General features: G+C 37.4%; 1 protein-coding gene across 4 annotated transcripts in view; it reads right to left on the bottom strand.

Moving 5' to 3' along the window:
• The window catches only part of ARHGEF10 (Rho guanine nucleotide exchange factor 10), a 120726-nt gene that overhangs the window by 29381 nt on the left and 77049 nt on the right, over positions 1 to 14296 (bottom strand). For all 4 annotated transcript variants that reach the window (XM_082757692.1, XM_082757694.1, XM_082757693.1 and 1 more), the window contains 6 exons: positions 12887 to 13014; positions 12252 to 12352; positions 11154 to 11275; positions 7751 to 7837; positions 6385 to 6608; positions 5798 to 5955 (listed from right to left, as the gene is read on the bottom strand). In XM_082757692.1, coding sequence (XP_082613818.1) covers positions 5798 to 5955; positions 6385 to 6608; positions 7751 to 7837; positions 11154 to 11275; positions 12252 to 12352; positions 12887 to 13014 — 820 coding nt within the window. The remainder of the gene's footprint in view (positions 1 to 5797; positions 5956 to 6384; positions 6609 to 7750; positions 7838 to 11153; positions 11276 to 12251; positions 12353 to 12886; positions 13015 to 14296) is intronic.

Genomic DNA, 14296 nt, shown 5'->3' on the forward strand with positions numbered 1-14296 from the left:
TGACTAACTTCAGAGCTGCCAACATTTTTCCTGGTGAAGTCTTCGTAAAGAATGCAAAACTCTGCCCCGTTCATGGCCAGAACTGCCCCAGTTCTTGTTTACACAGCACATTAACATTCTATTGCAATACTCAAACCTGAGCTTTCTGTTATTCCTTAAACCTCAGGGCCAGAAACTAGCAGCATACATCTACACAGGATCTAAAAAAACAAACCAAAACAAACATCTGGACAGGTTGGAGAGCTGGGCGATCACCAACCACATGAAGTTCAATAAGAGCAAGTGCCAGGTCCTGCACCTGGGACGGGGAAACCCTGGCTGCATGTACAGACTGGGCGATGAGACGCTGGAGAGCAGCCTAGAAGAGAGGGATCTGGGGGTCGTGGTAGACAGCAAGTTGAATATGAGCCAGCAGTGTGCCCTGGCAGCCAGGAGGGCCAATCGTGTCCTGGGGTGCATCAAGCACGGCATCGCTAGTAGGTCAAGGGAGGTGATTGTCCCACTCTACTCTGCGCTGGTGCGGCCTCACCTCGAGTACTGTGTGCAGTTCTGGGCACCACAGTATAAAAAGGACATGAAACTGTTGGAAAGTGTCCAGAGGAGGGCTACGAAGATGGTGAAAGGCCTGGAGGGGAAGACGTACGAGGAACGGCTGAGGTCACTGGGCCTGTTCAGCCTGGAGAAGAGGAGGCTGAGGGGAGACCTCATCACAGTCTACAACTTCCTCGTAAGGGGTTGTCAAGAGGCAGGAGACCTTTTCTCCATTAACACTAGTGACAGGACCCGCGGGAACGGGGTTAAGCTGAGGCAGGGGAAATTTAGGCTGGACGTCAGGAGGGGGTTTTTCACAGAGAGGGTGGTTGCACACTGGAACAGGCTCCCCAGGGAAGTGGTCACTGCACCGAGCCTGTCTGAATTTAAGAAGAGATTGGACTGTGAACTTAGGCACATGGTCTGAACTTTTGGGTAGACCCGTGCGGTGTCGAGAGTTGGACTTGATGATCCTTAAGGGTCCCTTCCAACTCAGGATATTCTATGATTCTATGATTCTATGAAACAACAACAACAACAACAAAAACACTGGCAAACACTGCTTTCATTAAAATATATGAGGCTTCCACTTCTAGATGTGTGGGTCATTTCTGGCTATGGCAAAAGATTCAAATCAGCATCTTCTGGATTCCAGGAGAGACCTCCAGCCACCTGGGTGAGCTCCACTCAAAATGGAAATGGCAGCAGACCCAGTCTCTTCTTTGTGTTAAAACTGAGCCACTTTTCAAAAAAGGTGAGAGGGCAACAGAACAAATGAAGTTTAATACAGTTCATGTACTAAATCATCATTGGATAAAACAGAGATCTCTCCACTTGAGAGCTTAGTGCCTTAGTCATTAGGATACAATATGAAAGACTACATGTCCTCTTTCTCCTATCCTGTTTAAAGAGAAGAGGAATGATTCATCCTCAGCTTAAAAAAATAATTATAGATGCAAGCTCTCCACTGTGAATCACAAATGGAGATTGGCACTTCTCTAGCTCTGCAGCACCTGGAAGGAGGATGACATTAAGAAATGCCTTGCTTCAATTCTTTATTAGCTTGCTTGGATATTACTCAAAGAATCACAGAATGGTTGAGGTTGGCAGGGACCACTGGAGGCATCTGGTCCAACCCCTGCTCAAGCAGGGCCACCCAGAGCAGGGTGCCTAGGCCCATGTCCTGGCAGCTTTTGAAGATCTCCAACAAGGAGACTCCACAGCCCCTCTGGGCAACCTGTGCTCAGTCACGCACACGGTAAAAATGTGTTTCCTGATGTTCAGATATTTATCTGTGCCTGCTGACTCTTCTGCTATTCCTGAGCACTGCTGGCTCCATCCTCTTTGCACGCTCCCTTCAGGTATTTATGTAAATTGATTAGATCCCCCCTGAACCTTCTGTTCTCCAGGTTGAAGAGTCCCAGCTCTCTCAGCCTCTCCTCATAGCAGAGAGGCTCCAATCCCTTCATCATCTTCATGGCTCTCTGCTGGACTCTCTCCAGTAAGTTCATGTCTCTCTTGTACTGGAGAGCCCAGAACCAGATGCAGTACTCCAGGTGTGGCCTCACCAGTGCTGAGCAGAGCAGAAGGACCTCTGAGCATGCAGAGTGCTGTGAACTTCATTTTCGGGCTGAATATGCAAGGGCTCGCTGCAGGTACTGCAAGTGAGAGGCTACAGATTGCAATTGCATGCTCAGAAGTCAGGCACTGTAATCAGAGCAGCAAGTCTTTTTAGTGTATCTGTTCTCTCATCTGAACCAAACCCTTTCTGAAATTACTAATATATTAACTGTTCTAGTCTTTGCCACAATCATACTGAGATTTTATTTCCTTTTCCTGTTTCTATCCATTCTCTTTATAGACTTCATGGGAAGGAAACGTGCATAAGTGTCCTGAAGAAAGGAAGTACCTGGAACTGACTCCAGTACACCAGGGACAATACACCTACCTTTTATAAAGATTGTGATTTCCTTTTCCTAAGATACTTTTGTGAATGGAAGTCAAACATATGCTGACCTTTTTTGCTATTACGTCACTCAGAAAACACATCTGTTGGTCTGTCTGCAATCAGCACAAAGAGGTTTTTGTTACATTTCTTACACAGACATTGCAACATACTTTTTCCTTAACCTCATCTAAAAGTGTTTTGCCTGGAAATATTCATAATAATTTGGTCTGGGGCAAACACTGAATACACAATATTTCAGAACGATAACTGTGCAAACTTCCTAGCACTGTATACAAGTTCTCAACATGCAAAGTGTCAGATGAACACTACAATCCACATCACTACCATTCCCATATAAACATTTAACGTGCTAGCTGTTTTATGGTTTCTCAAACTAGCTTTCTTACTCACAAAACAAAACAAAACAAAAAAAAAAAAACACGTGCCTAGGTGTAATTATTAAGGCTTCTATTTCTAGGATTAATATTAGTTCACCTACCTCCTAGCTCTTCTGTGACATTTTCTCAGATGACCATGCCAGCTCACATTTTGGAACTGAGTAGATTTTAAGATAACAGTGCCCCATTGCCTTTAATTTATTTTCAAATACATTCAGGTTCAAATACTTTTTAATCCAAAAGTGAAAACCCACCAACACAGAGGTGTCTGAGTAAACATGACTGCCCTCCATGAAGGAGGAAGTTACACCGTGAACCTCCAACTCTCCCATTACCATGCCATGTGGTCCTCAGCTCTTTACTTCCCATTTTAAATTACTCCATGAGAAGACTTCTCTGCAGCCAGAGCATTGCAGATGCTGTCAAATGGACAGAGTTTTCTTGAGAAGAAAGTCAGAGTAGAGTACTTGCTATTTCTAAACAAGCTGTATGCTTTTATGTATTAAGCCATCTGAAAACAATAGGAGCAATTATACTTATTTGGGTGATGAATACCAAATGACAGAAGTCTACATAAGACTACATATGTACATATGACTACATATGTACAGGCATTGAGCTTCAGTGACTGAACTGATCCACAAAACACTACCTATAACGGAAGAAACAAGGATCATAATTCTAATAGAAACAGGCAGATAGATTTTTCACCCTGGAAGATTACTTACTCCTTCTTATTCATGAAGTACCACAATAGGCTGCACAACTATTTTACCTGTGCATCCCAAAACATTTGTCTTTGAATGCAGGCTTCTAATCAGGATGTCTGGTAATGCAGTTGGTTATATTTCACTTTCACTTTTAATTTTTGCCTTAATCTCCTCTATGCTGACAGACCAAAAAAAAAGAGTTGGTTCCTATATGGTTGGAAGGTAACCCCCTCTGCAGAAGAGAAGGCGACACGGACGAATTACACGAAGCTCTTATTAGGCTGCACTCTCTGTCCCTTCTATTTCCCTGCTCAGATTCCTTTGTTTGGTAAAATAGGTCAGTGCTCATAAAAACACCCCTTCAGGGCTGAAGGATCACATGACAGCAGCAGTGAGCTATAAGGAATCCAAATGCTAATGTGGGGGCAGCTGATTTGCACTACTTTCACAAGGCATGGAGAACTGAAATAACAAACATAGACCAAACTGCAAAGGAAGGCACCACAGGATGAGTCAGGAAAAAAAAAATAAATAAATAAAAATAAAAAAAACACATTTCCCATTTGAGCTTCAGCTATCCTGAAAGAGAACGTAACAAGCTCCTTGAATACTCAGCTGCACAAAACCCGTGCCTTAGAGGAAGGGGACACTATGATCCTGGTCAATCCTCCAGCTCACAATTCTGTCTGATTAACAGCTCTGCCCCATTCTTAACTCGCTCTGTAGATATGCAACCCATGCATCCTTTCTTACCTATACTGCTAAGGATGCCACTCTTGTTTTTCAATGGTCTTTTTCAGAAGAAGTTGAGTGACAGCAATCTTAAACACACCCATCGCATTCAGAGAAGATCGCAGTTGCACTTTCTACCCCACACAGGCAAATACAGAAATTGAAGCGTCAAAAAATGATGCTGTGAGACTAGGGTCAAGGTTTCTCTGCCTCTGAAACAAGGATAAATTTGCTATTCAGTGGGAAAAAAAAAAAAGGGGGGGGGGGGCACTGAAATGTAATGTCTGGCTTCAGATAAGAGAAGACAGCCAAGAAGGAAGGAGGAAACCCACTGAGTTGAAGATGGCACTTGGTGAAAGAAAATCTCTTTCCCAACACTTTGAGATTCTTTGCTGCTTGAAAAGGTATTTCCCAAACTCTTTGTATTATCTAACACTGGACAATACAGGTGGCATATCATTTCTTCCACAAATTTAAGTCACTGAAGTTGGCTCTGCAGTTAGAGGCTGGCAGGATTCAGTAGTTAAGGTGTAGTGCCACACAAACACAGCTGTACTGTTCACAGCACCTGTCATATTAGAGAAGCACAGCAACAACACTTATGCACCTCAAGATAACAAGGTATATTAGGTAGTAGTGCCAGCTCTGCACTTCGCAAGGTTAGGTGTGTCTCTGCTAACATCTCACTTAGAGCTATTTAAAAACTCAGGTGTCGCTGCTCCCCACTGCTTTTTGAGCTGAACTAACTGTACGTGTATGTGGTACTGCAGGAAAGTTCATGAAAAATTCTCAAAGTGCACAGACTTCCACCCAAGCCAGCTCTGAAGAAGTCAGTTCTAGTTCAGAAGTGGTACCTGGGATTCTCCTTTACTCAGATTATTTTGAACAATTATTTAGCTAGATAGAGCACAAACGGCCAAAATGGCAATGAAAAATGAGTCCTACTGTGAAATATATGAGATGCACAAAGAGGAATCACTTTCATCTGAAAAATAAAAGCTGACTCATTATTTCAAATGAGATATACAGAAATATTTACCATTAGGAAATTTTTGTCTTTCATAAACATAACAGTTCATAACAATTGATTTTTCAGGAGTGAAGAAGTGTTGAAGTCGATATTGAGAAGTAGAATGGAATTAGCATACTGCTATGTAAAATACAGCAAACAATGTTAGCAAATATAGGGAGTCATGACACTGAATACCTAAGGTTTTAAGCTGGAGCACTGATCAATTTTCATATGTATTTTATGGTACCAAATAAAAAGAACAGTATCAAATTACCAAGTATTCTTCAAAGTAATAAATGAAAATATGATATATTTTTTTTCATATATATTTTTCCCCTGTAACTGCAGTAACCTTACTTCAGCATTTCTACATGGAGAAACAATATGGTAGTGGAAAACTGCTTGTGCCAAAATATACTGACATGCAAGTTCCTCAGGATGTTATCAAATCATATCACTACATTACCTTCTGCTTTTGTGTAGATTGCAATGTTTCCATTTACCAAGCCAGCAAACAAGTATTGCGACATATACGTTAAGCTCATAACAGTTGATTTTTCAGGAGTGAAGAAGTGTTGAAGTCGAATTTTCTTTGAACCTTGGCAACTTTTGTAAACAGAAATGCTACAAAGAGAAACAAGAAAAAATAAAACTACAAAATTGTATTTTATTTAAATCTTAATATAATATGCATGAAAGAGTATGTAACAAAATACCAGGGGAAAAATTTACAATACCTAAAAATTAGGTTGCAACATTACAAAAATAGTATTTATATTGTTCAGACATGATGTATGATTAATAAAATTTCATCAAAATATAGGTATTATTTTCATCAAATACAGGTATTATTTTCATTTTATATAGTACAAAGTATATTTCAAAATCATGTGGAGCGTATTTTTTCTTGATTTAGGTGGAAATGATGAGTTGATGTCATTGGGTATTCATGAATACATTATTAAAAAGAAAACGTGTTCTAGAAAGCATCTCACACATTTTTGCTAGAGTAGTAAAGCTAATCATATATAGTATACTGAAATTGAGAATCACCTTCCTTCTTCCATGCCAAGGCAAATAGTAGGCACATTAGAAGCTTTTGCAGGAACATTTTCAGAATCTAAAGACATATTTCGTTCTTTTAGTTTCTCCTCCTCTGGTATGTAGACCATGCAAAGAATCCGTGATTCCACATTGAAGCACTCAATAACCTTAGGGCCAGAGCTCTGAAATGAGACTATTGCAATCTGGCCCATCTGATTAGTACAACTACCAATCTGAATTGGGAGAAAAAAAAATAAAATAAAAGATGAAGTCTGATGCCTGACTCCAGCAAGACCAGCATTAACAAGAACGAATACTGGAAAGTAAAAGAGTGCGTCTCTAGTTGAACAAGAAAATAATTCAGCACAAACATGTTTTTAAAGATTACGTAAGAACACAAAATTCCCTCATATACTTACAAAAACACTTTTTTCTTTGAAGACAAATATTATGACCTGGGATGTTTAACTCATATGCATATGTACATACTGAAAATAATGCAATTACAGAAACTAATTGGTATATTTTAGGGAGCTGGGAAGCGTGGAAAACTAAATTATCTGCCTGGGCAGCAATACACATTTATATAGTATACTTAATTTATAACATTTAAAAATACTATAAAAATGTTATATATTATGTTTAATTTATAACATTTTAAAATGTTGTGAACATTTTTATGTTTATACGAAATGAAAAAAACATGGCAAACGAGAAGAAAGAACATTACATTGTAGTAAAAAGGCTTTATTGGCAGGTATTTGTGATGACTGTTTACGAAGACCGAAGACAAAAAGAAATTACACAGGTCATCCTGAAAACGACCGCCAACAAAAACTTTTAACTCTCAAAGGTTCCAGAATATTGCCCCTAAAAAATTTCAGTATTGTATTAAAAAGAAAATCTACTGAAATTGTTTTAAAAACAAGTTTTGGCAAATGTCACTTTGTCTGCTGGAATATCAGCATATTTGGGGTTGCAATAAAATAAGTCAGAATAAAGCTATTTCCTATGTACAACCTTAAACAGATTATTTATGGATAAAACATTTTTAAAATACGGAAACAGACAAAAGGACAGTGTGAGCTCATATGGGTTTAAGTAGCCCTCATTAGAAATTAGCACATAACTCATGTCTAACTGTGCTCAGCGCTTTGGAATTCATTCTGTGCCACGCTAACAAATCACATACACATAAATGAAACCCTGCAGAGTACAGTGAGATCATGTGGACAAAATTACTATGTATCCTTTACAGAATTCCATCGTAACATGATGGTAACAATAATAATAATTTCAGATCCATATGCTACTAAGAGTCACAATGAACAATTCAAGAAAGAGGAGACAAACCCCTTTGTAAGACTAAGCTTACCCAAAGAAAACCATGTTCCATGGAACAGGAATCTGACTCATTTTCTCCAGAGAGGTATGGTTCAGGATTATAAGCAGCACATTCAATCTTCAAACAAAGAAAAAAGAACAGTTAACACATTAAAAAAAAATAAAAATGCTTGATTCTAGTTAATTTAGTGTGTAATTAACTAAAGCATTTAAGGATATCACAATGACAGAAGAGAAGGCAAGAAGTCAGTCTGGCTCAACCAGCTTCCAGTGGGCAGGGTCAACTGCATGTGCATTAATCCTAACCCATTCTTTATCTACTTTTACAGATATTAAAGATTAAGATTACAAATCATATACCTGATGTGCTCAAATGCTTCATGACTTTTGTTATTTTTTTCCAAACATCCAACCCCAAACCACCCTTTTAGTAATTGCTAGTCTTTACCTCCCATGTTAGCCACTAGGTATTTCCTTCACCTCAGCAGTGCTCTTTTATAAATAAGGCTGCTATATGTTATGAACCTCCCTGAGTTTCTTCTTCTTTATGCTAAATGAACATTACTGCTTAAATCATTCAATTATTTATAAAATAAAATAAATATATTCTATATTTAATTAGTTTATAAAATTCTTGATTGTGATTGCTGTTTTAGAACTAGCATCTCCCCATCAGCTCTGAATATTTGAAAGTGCAAAACTTTCTAGAACTGAACACACTGTTCTAGATGAACTGTTATAGTTCATCTAGAGTACATAATGAGTACCTTTTCTGAACCCTGTGTAAACCCATTGGTTGTTTGCTCTTTGTCACAATATTACATTCTTAACCAATTTTTGCATTGTTGGTTTATTAAAAATTACTTTTACAGACTTTCTACTCAACCACTTCCTCAATCTCAACTTGTGAAGTTATTTATTTCTGCCTGAGCATACCTATCACGTGCCTGTCCTAGTAGCTATCATCCTCATTATTTTTGTTTTTTTCCAGATTATTTCTCCAGGTGTTTTACTCATTTTGAATGGCAATGCTATGCTCCAAAGCACTCTCACTCACTTCCAACTGCATGTCATCATATCACTGTCAGTAAAGTAATAACCACACTCATGATTTTATCATCCAGGCCCCTTAAAAAAAGAACAAAAAAAGAAAAAAAGAAAAAAAGAAAAAAAGAAAAAAAGAAAAAAAGAAAAAAAGAAAAAAAGAAAAAAAGAAAAAAAGAAAAAAAGGAAAAAAAAAAGAAAAAAAAAAACATCCTGAAAGCTACACGAGACTCAAGAACTATGCAAGTCTATCCCATCTCAGAAAATCATTCAAGCACCAATATGTAGGCTCTGAAAAAGTCATTTTTATGAGCAGTCACGGATTTCTGTTTTCCCTGATTTATCTAATATCCATGGAAGAGCTGCACAAAGTTTATGTAAACACTTTATAATATATTCAAGCAGTTCATAATAACGTACAGAGTAAAAGGTTCCTGATGAGGTGTGATACTATGTTTTTAGACAAGATCCTCTACAATTCACGCAAATGTTATTGTCTAAGACACCAATGACACTATGATTATATTGCTAATGGCTCTGAAGACTATTTGGTTAGTATGAACTTACACACTTCAACAGAACCTTGCAACATCATCTCTGTACAATGAATAATTTAGAAAAAAAAAATAAGGAAACAAGAGTGGGCATAAGTTAGAATTCTAAATTCCCAGTTTATTGAATTTTCAGAAGTGCAAAGAATTACACAATTCTCCATGAAGTCAGCAGGCATCACCAAGTGAATAGCAGTAGTAAAAATGATGGTTTGTATTCACCAAAGCAATATACTACATGTGTAAGACAGAAAGATCAGAAAAAGAATAAATAAAAAAAAAAGCATCTATGCCAGTCTTAGCTTGTCTCATTTAACACATGCTGCAACTATCTTCTCACAAGGGCGATTTGATTTGATTAGCTGAGACAGCTAATCCAAACTGCAGCTGAAGCTGCAGAAAAGCACAAGTAATACTTAGATGATTTCATCCACTAACATCAAGGCCTTAAGAGCATCATGAGTAACAGTTGGGCTTGCACAGCTCTTTAGGAGCTGTAAAACTGGCAGAGCAGACCTGAAGCTCAGGCAAGCTCTGCCATGCAATGTCTTCTGCTGAAGTGATGATAGCAAAGACCATTACACACCTGTATGGGCAACTGACCTCCCCTTCTTTCCAAAACAAACAGATCCTCTTGTAACTTGATTACAGGGGTTAAATCTGGGCTTTCAAGGCAGCTGGCATGGCCCTACAGAATTTGCAAATGCCTAGCTCTATGGAAACGTAAGTATTTTACATTCCCTTACAAAAAATCAATTCTTTTGGTTATTTACCTATGGTGACATTAGAAAGTATTCACTAATGATAAATCTGAGGTTTTAGTAAGATATGAATGATGATGGCTGTATGGGAGACTAGAGACTTTCAGCAGACTGGGTGCAACTGCAGCTCTGCTTGGAAAAACAAAACAAAACACAGGATAATAGGCATGTCCCCATTTAAAAGTGTTACACATTTCAAATGCATGTCCAGCTAGCAATTTGCCCCTTAACATCCAGCCCTGTATACTCATACTCGCAGTGAAGCTCTCAGATAAACTTCTTTCCTGTTTAGACTGTCCAAGCAACAAGAATCTGCAGACCTATTCAGGCTTCAAGCAGTACTCATGTTATAACATTAAACACTGTCATTCTGGTCACACATATACAATTTTATTTCCATCAGTCTTTTTGTACAAGCCTAACTAACTGATACTCAATAGAAATCCTGCTGATGCACAGGAAAAAACAGCATCCAGCACCCTTTCCTTTCATCTACTAGCTTTGACATGCTGTACTTATTTTCATCATTAAAATCAGTGGTAAATATGACTTCAAACAGATTACTTTGGAAAATGAGCCATTAACACAATTTCTGCATCACCTTTCAGAACAGGACTACATTTGATATATGACCCCATAAAGCATAATTTAAAAAAAAAAAAACATTTTAAAATTTGCTCTCTGTGCATTAATTCAAATCAGAAATTTGAGCAGGAGATCAATTTTCTGCCCCAATTGTAACTGAGGTTTACTCTGGAGCTTCAAATAAACACTTGGAAACCTCGAGATAAGTTCAAAACTCCTACTAATTTTGCTTTCATTGAGTGATGAGCTTACACCTGAAAATAAAATTCATATAATATAAAACTAAATACCATGTTCTCTGAAGTCTTAAATACTGCAGGTATTGTTCATTCCTGAGACCCTCTTGGACCTTGTATTGCTATTGGTCTTACATCCAAGAATAACTGTAACTCACGAGAATATATGTATATACACACACACACAATACAGTATTCCTTAAAAGAGAGATCACTGAAGAAAGGCAATTGTAATTTTGCATATCACTTCTGTTCACCTTGAATTCCTGTTGCTTGGCCATCATCACTGGCATGTGTCTAACAAGGAGAGGATGTTTCTCCTTTTTGATTTGATTCCCATCATCTTCTATGCAGAACCAACCTAACAGGTTATCCTCCGCTGTAATGGAAAGAAAATAGCAACAAACATCTCACGATACTTTTACTGAATAATCGCTTACACCTCTCTACAGAACTAGAAAATAATTCTAGAACTGGTTAATAATGACCAGGCTCTTCTCATGCCATATATACTTCTGTTGGTATAAATGACAACTTACAACTATGAGCAGAAATTTGATATAGATTACATAACTATCATTAATGCAAAAAACAAAACAAAACAAAACAAACAAAAAAAAACACCTAATGCTAGTGAATTGTTAATGGTGTTTTCATAAGTCAATGATCCTGTCAGTAGGTTATTAAAAGAGGAAAAGGTACATTTGCCTTTTCCCTTTTGAACGCTTGAACACCACCAAACCTTTCCTCAGATTCCAGCAAATCTATCTTCTGCAAATATGACCACTGCTCTGCCAGTTAAGTGACATTACTGCCATCTACTATTCATCATAATTACAAGGATCCTCAAAATAAAAACTTGTTTCATGTATCCAACTAGGGAAATGTTTTATTAAAATTGCATAAATGTTTATTTCATGCTCAGAAAGCTAAACACGAACCCAACACCTTTCTGCCATTTCCTAGCTAAAATCATTCTTGAGCTAAAACACAGGAATTTGAACTGAAAGGCATATGGTTGAAAGGTTTGTAAGATCTGAAAAAATAAATTTACAATGAAGTAAATTTCTCACTTGTCTGTCCTCTAGTGCATTTTGATTTTGATATTACAATTTTGATTTTCGAATTAGAAATGATTATCATAGATTTCATTAAAATACTGTAGAAATTATATTCCTTGACAATGATGTCCAGATCCTAATGTGTCCCTGATGCCTAGATCCTCATTAATTTGTAATGATACACAATCACTATTACCTACTTTATTGCAGATAGAATTTTGTCCAAAAAATCTAAGAAAAGAATTGCACTGTACATTGAGAACTTGACAGGAAATGTAAGCAACTAAGAATTACCAAGGGCTAGTTTAGCCATTTGTAAATTGTTGATCCAAGACTGTTTGATGGCAGGGGTAAATGTATTGAATACAGCTGTAAAGAATGTAGGCCGCCCAGACCTGCAAGACAAATAAATAAATTAATAATAAAAAATTAAAAACAAACTAGCAAAACAAAACAAACAAAAAAACAGAACAGGCCATTCCAAATGCACAAAGAGATACAGTCAACGCTAGAAATGTTGAGCAAGAAGAAATTCCATTATTTTCTAATACTTAGACAAAGACAGCTATGATAGAAACAGAGGCTATGCAGGCTATGATATGTCATATGCCCCTGTTCCCACCCTTCACATGAAATGGTATGAAAAGAACAATCCTCCTTGGTGAATTGAAATAACAAAGGCTATTCCCTGTTAACTCTCATTGCTCTAACTCCCATCTCTCATCTTGCATCAAGAACATAAAGCTGAGGAACAAGAGAAAAACTACAGGGCTGTCCTGCAACATGTAAGTTGCCAACACTGTGGCACGACAGCAGAAGTGAGAGGCTAACCTTACAGAGAGTAGAGCAGAAAGAGCTAACGACTCCAAAATCCTTCCTGGTACATCCCTACCCATTTGGAAAGTTTTGCAAATTAGATTACTACTGACTTGTCCTGTTTTCCTGGAAGCTGCAGCTGAATTCTACAGCGATCTGCTGCTCTGATTTCATCTTCTTTTTTCAAGATCAGTTTTTGTAAACCTGAGGTCCAGTCATGGGCTACTGATTGGTTTAAGTTCTGAAAGAATAAAAAAAGGTAAGGTTCAACAGCCACTTACTGACCTATTTCCAGTAAACTAAGGTAATCTCCACATATCAGCAAAAAATTCCTGGCACCTGGGTCTCATTTAGTTCTGGATAATGAACTAAATGAATTTCATTTAGTTACTAATGAATCTCATTTAGGTCATGGATAATTTAGCCAGATTTGTAAACGTTTCAAAAATATCTGTAAAAATATCTCAAAAGTATCTGTAGACAGGTTGTTAACATATTTTATGTGATGATTTACTCTCACACTGTTCAGTTTGACAATACGTAAATTATGCTCCCAAGCATTTGTCAGAGTAAGAAATGTGAATTTGCATCAATTGCAGCAAAACCCTTTTACTTCATTTCAATGAATAGTTACAAAGAACCCCCCAGAATTCAAATGGTTCTAAAGAAATTTCTGTTCTTAAGAAAACCTCTATAAAACATACTGCCAATGCTTCTGTACAAATCTTTGAGGCAAAAATATTTACGTAGCCATCACAAAAGCTCTGTGTAGATGCAATCTGCTTGGGTAGGATGCTGCAACAACCACCCTCTGCAACCTCAGTGTTCAGTCACAGAGGGCAAGCAGATCTGAGTGACACTGAAAGCATCAGTAGTAACAAGCTATTTATACACAAGAGCACATGAAATGCCAATAGTTAGAATTTTATGAAAATTCAAGTATCTTTTAAAAATAAAGAAGCTGACCTCATCTAAATTGTCCTAATTATTTTACATGTCTCAACCTGGAAACATTGATCACATTTTTAGTTTTTAAAAGGTAGTTGGCTCTGACGGGCAGCACAGGTAGAGAGGTTTTGTATATTTTAGTGGGTGAAAGTCCCATAGTATTTGATACACACATACTTCCAATAATGCAGCTGAAATTCACCTCCAAATCCTGGTGAAATTTTGTCCAAACTTAAGTACTGCTTCCTAAAGCTTCCTTTGCAGTACACGTTTTCACAAAGTTTTGTGTTTTATTTAATGCCCTTGATTCTGAAGGTAAGATATCCTAAGAAATTCAGATTTCATATACATACTCACATGCATTTATATACTATGGTGTCAAATAAGAGTTTTAAAATGAAAAGAGTTTTAAAATCTTTATTTATTAAGTCTTAAGAATGTGGAGAACGCATTCTGAAATTCAGTGTTAAGGTGCTGTATCTGCTTGCCAGAATAAAAGCTAAATGAACGGGATGCAAAAAAAAAAAAAAAATCAAAGCAAATTGCTTTCAGAATTCCTCTGAACGTCCATTAAT

The sequence above is a fragment of the Aythya marila genome (genome assembly GCF_965140915.1).
Source record: "Aythya marila genome assembly, chromosome: 3".
Taxonomy (NCBI): Eukaryota; Metazoa; Chordata; class Aves; order Anseriformes; family Anatidae; genus Aythya; species Aythya marila.